General features: G+C 42.2%; 1 protein-coding gene across 1 annotated transcript in view; it reads right to left on the bottom strand.

Annotated features, from left to right (window-relative positions):
- The window catches only part of marco (macrophage receptor with collagenous structure), a 14309-nt gene extending 11622 nt beyond the window's left edge, over nt 1–2687 (bottom strand). Inside the window, exon 1 of the mRNA XM_080478595.1 lies at nt 1802–2687. Within this exon, the coding sequence (XP_080334721.1) occupies nt 1802–1886 (85 nt within the window). The 5' untranslated portion in view covers nt 1887–2687. The remainder of the gene's footprint in view (nt 1–1801) is intronic.
- Nucleotides 2688–4176: the final 1489 nt, after the last annotated feature.

Genomic DNA, 4176 nt, shown 5'->3' with positions numbered 1-4176 from the left:
TCCTGGTTCCAGGAAACCGACGCAAACACGACTTTAAATTCAATATGGATGTCTTTGCTCCTTAGAAAGAAATGAGAGTGACTAAATTCATATAAATGTCCACTTTTTTGAAAGGGACTTTTAAGCACGTATGTAAATGGTCTGGTGCTGCACACAGAACCCTGTGGTACTTTGTTACTGTCACTGACAGATGGAGCAGAGTTCGTCTCTGTGAGGCAGTTTATCTAAAGGATTTTCTAACAGAGCTTTTCATTCCTTACGTTTGATTTTAACATAGTATTTAATTACAGAGATTTACGACCTATTTTAGACATACTATAGAGATTACAGAGGTTTCGGGTACACATAGGGAATGCTTGTGCGTATGTATAAATATCATAAGTTCTCTTTGCGTTAACCTTGTGTACCATGAATATTTTAGGGACCTGCGAGCTGCTAGATGTTTTCTCCAGCTGAAGACCGCCAACGGACCAAACATGAGACATTACTGCCACCTTCTGCTCATAACTGGAACTACATCCTGTTGCAGTGAAGGACCACGTGAATCTTTAATATTGCGACTGATTTTTCATACTGGATGGGGAACTGTCGATATGATGGAACTCTCATGGCTGTCACGCTCATGTTCCTCCAGCAGCAACATGTGGACCAGTTTGACCCAGATATAATTCACTGGAGATTAAAAATAAAAATAAAAACCTTTTTTGACAGGTTCACATGTTTCTCTTTGTTTTCAGGAAAACAAATTCGAACATTATAATAAATCGTTTTCAGTTGGAGCCATCATCACATGTTGACTTCACTATCCCCGTTATTATCTTGTTTCTTTATCATTGTTACTGTTTTTAATGTTCATTATTATTGTTTATATACTTTATTACTGTCCACTGCTGCTGCAACAACGACAAGTTCCCCATTGCAGGACAAATAAAGAATTATCCAATGTAATGTGATGTAATGTAATTAAATCTGATCGAATCGAATCGAGGGGAGAAGGTGTAGTAAATGGTGCAGTAGAGATTAGTAGGTCTAGTGGAGGATGGAAAGTGTAGTAGAAGGAGTAGTAGAATGTGTTGTAGAAGGTGGAGTAGAGATTAAAAGGGGGAGTAGAAGGTAGAAGGTGTAGTAGCAGGTATAGTACAGCTCAGAATGTGTATTAGAAGATGTAGAACAGGGTAGACGGTGTAGTAAAAGGTGTTGTACAGGTCAGAAGGCGTTGTAGAAAGTGTAGTAGAAGGTGTAGTACAGGTCAAAAGGTATAGTAGAAGGTGTAGTGCAGGCCAGACGTTGTAGCAGAAGGTGTAGTACAGGTCAGAAGGTGTAGTAGAAGGTGTAGTGCAGGTCACAAGGTGTAGTAGAAGGTGTAGTACCAGTCAGAAGGTGTAGTACAAGGTGTAGTAGAAGGTGTAATACAGGTCAGAAGGTGTAGTAGAGGGTGTAGTAAAGGTCAGAAGGTATAGTACAAGGTGTAGTAGAAGGTGTAGTAGAAGGCATAATACAGGTCAGAAGGTGTAGTATAAGTCAGAAGGTGTAGTAAGAAGGTGTAGTGCAGGTCAGAAGGTGTAGTACAGGTCAGACGCTGGAGTAGAAGGTGTTGTAAAAGGTGTAGTATAGGTCAGAAGGTATAGTAGAAGGTGTAGTACAGGTCAGAAGGTGTAGTAGAAGTTGTAGTATAAGGTGTAGTGCAGGTCAGAAGGTGTAGTACAGGTCAGACGCTGGAGTAGAAGGTGTTGTGCAGGCCAATAGGTGTAGTAGAAGGTGTAGTACAGGTCAGAAGGTGTATTCTGGCCTCAGCGCTCACCGTCAGGCTGGAAGCTGTTGAGATCGTTGCCGCTCAGCGACATGTCAAACAGCGGGTTAGTCTGAGTGTACGAGACACGGTCCATTGTGTCTCCGACGTCTCCACCAGCAGACTCACCTCACTTCCCGTTACTCAGCCTCTTATATCGCACGCTCCAAACAACAACACACACTCTCAGAAACAACACACACTCTGAGAAACACACACACACTCTCAGAAACAACACGCACACACTCTGAGAAACAACACACACTCTGAGAAACAACACACACTCCCAAGAACAACACACACACACTCTGAGAAACAACACGCACACACTCTGAGAAACAACACACACTCTGAGAAACAACACACACACACACACACACACTCTCAGAAACAACACACACTCTGAGAAACAACACACACTCTGAGAAACACACACACACTCTGAGAAACAACACACACTCTGAGAAACAACACACACTCTGAGAAACAACACACACTCTGAGAAACACACACACACTCTCAGAAACAACACACACTCTGAGAAACAACACACACTCTGAGAAACAACACACACTCTGAGAAACACACACACACTCTGAGAAACAACACACACACACTCTGAGAAACAACACACACACACTCTGAGAAACAACACACACTCTGAGAAACAACACACACACACACACACACTCTCAGAAACAACACACACTCTGAGAAACACACACACACTCTGAGAAACAACACACACACACTCTGAGAAACAACACACACACACGCTCAGAAACAACACACACACACCCTCAGAAACAACACACACTCTGAGAAAAAACACACACTCTGAGAAACAACACACACACCCTCAGAAACAACACACACTCTGAGAAACAACACACACTCTGAGAAACAACACACACACCCTCAGAAACAACACACTCCTCCCCAGATTGCCACACCAGCTCACATGAAGCGCTGGAGGAAGGAACTGTGTGTTTGGAGCTGAGGTGGTGAAAACATACAGCCAAAGCTCCATTAGTGCTTCGGCGGTTTACAGGAATGGGGAAGTTACAAAACAGTACAGAGTAATCAAAGTATTTCCAGAGGAGTTTTCGTTTTCCTCGGACAGTTGATGACTCTACGAAAGTGAACATGCTGAGTCAGCAGGTGAAACTTTCCACCAGGTCAAATGTACCTGCAGCCTAAAAACCTGGGCACCATTTACAGTGAGTGAATGTGAGTGTGTGTGTGTGTGTGTGTGGGGGGGGGGGGGGGGGGGGGGGGGCTAGAAGCTCCGGTGGCGCTGCAGAAGCTAGAAGCAGGCGGAGCGGGGCCATACACCTATAAAGCTAGACTTATATATAGTGGTTTATGTATTTTAGGTGCAGAATTCTACTTCTAAATTTCTATGTGGTCTGTCTTCTTCTGCTTTTTTGTTGTGTTTGGTGAGTCACAGCGCCCCTAAAGGCCTGGCATGTGTACTACATGCCCTGAAGCCTCGTGTTGAGCCGTGTTCATAGTGAGGTGTGAGGTGTGAGGTGTTCATAGTGAGGTGTGAGGTGTTCATAGTGAGGTGTGAGGTGTTCATAGTGAGGTGTGAGGTGTGAGGTGTTCATAGTGAGGTGTGAGGTTTCTGAGAGAAGGCCAGGGAGAACAAAAGATTGTTTTTTCGTCGTGTGGATGTACCCCCAGTTTACAACAACAACTAAAGAAAAAGCCGCACAGAAGCAGCAAGCTCGGTGCGGCTTTAAAATAAAGGATTTTAAAATAAAGGATAAGTACCCACAGGGGAGCGATATGGCGAAAAAAAATAACCCAGAAGGTTCCTCTAGTTTGAAGGGAGATTGGGATATTGTGAATAAGTTTTTGAGAGAACTATGTTCAGAATACTTTTGTCAAACAGGTTTTACCACTTTGAAGTGGAATTAAATGTTTATAATTCACATTGAAATGTAAATGTTTTGTGACATTCAGGTCAAACCTCTCATACTGCTTTAAGTTAAACTGAAATTTAATACACAAAGAAGTTACATTGCCTGAGAGCTTTTATGTTTAAGTCATTCTGAGGAGAATTTTGATTCAATAAGTGAGTTTTACAATAATGTTCTAGCTAAACAAAGCTTCTGCCAATAGTGCTTTTAGCTTCAGACGTCTTAGTCGCTCCAAAAATAGACTGTTCAGTATGTTGGCAATAGCAATGTAAGTATCGGATCGGGAAAGTATCGGTATCGGCCGATACTCAATTCTGAACGATCGGATCGGTATCGGGGGTAAAAAAGTGTGATTGGGACGTCCCTAATATAAAGATAATATTATCACAAGCTATAAAAAATATTAACGTAAAGTACAGTAAGGGTGATATTATTATTATTATTATTATTATTATTATTATT

The sequence above is a fragment of the Lipophrys pholis genome (genome assembly GCF_963383615.2).
Source record: "Lipophrys pholis genome assembly, chromosome: 13".
NCBI classification, from domain to species: Eukaryota; Metazoa; Chordata; class Actinopteri; order Blenniiformes; family Blenniidae; genus Lipophrys; species Lipophrys pholis.
Note: the sequence above shows the minus strand (reverse complement) of the source record. Positions and strands in the feature narration are given on the sequence as shown.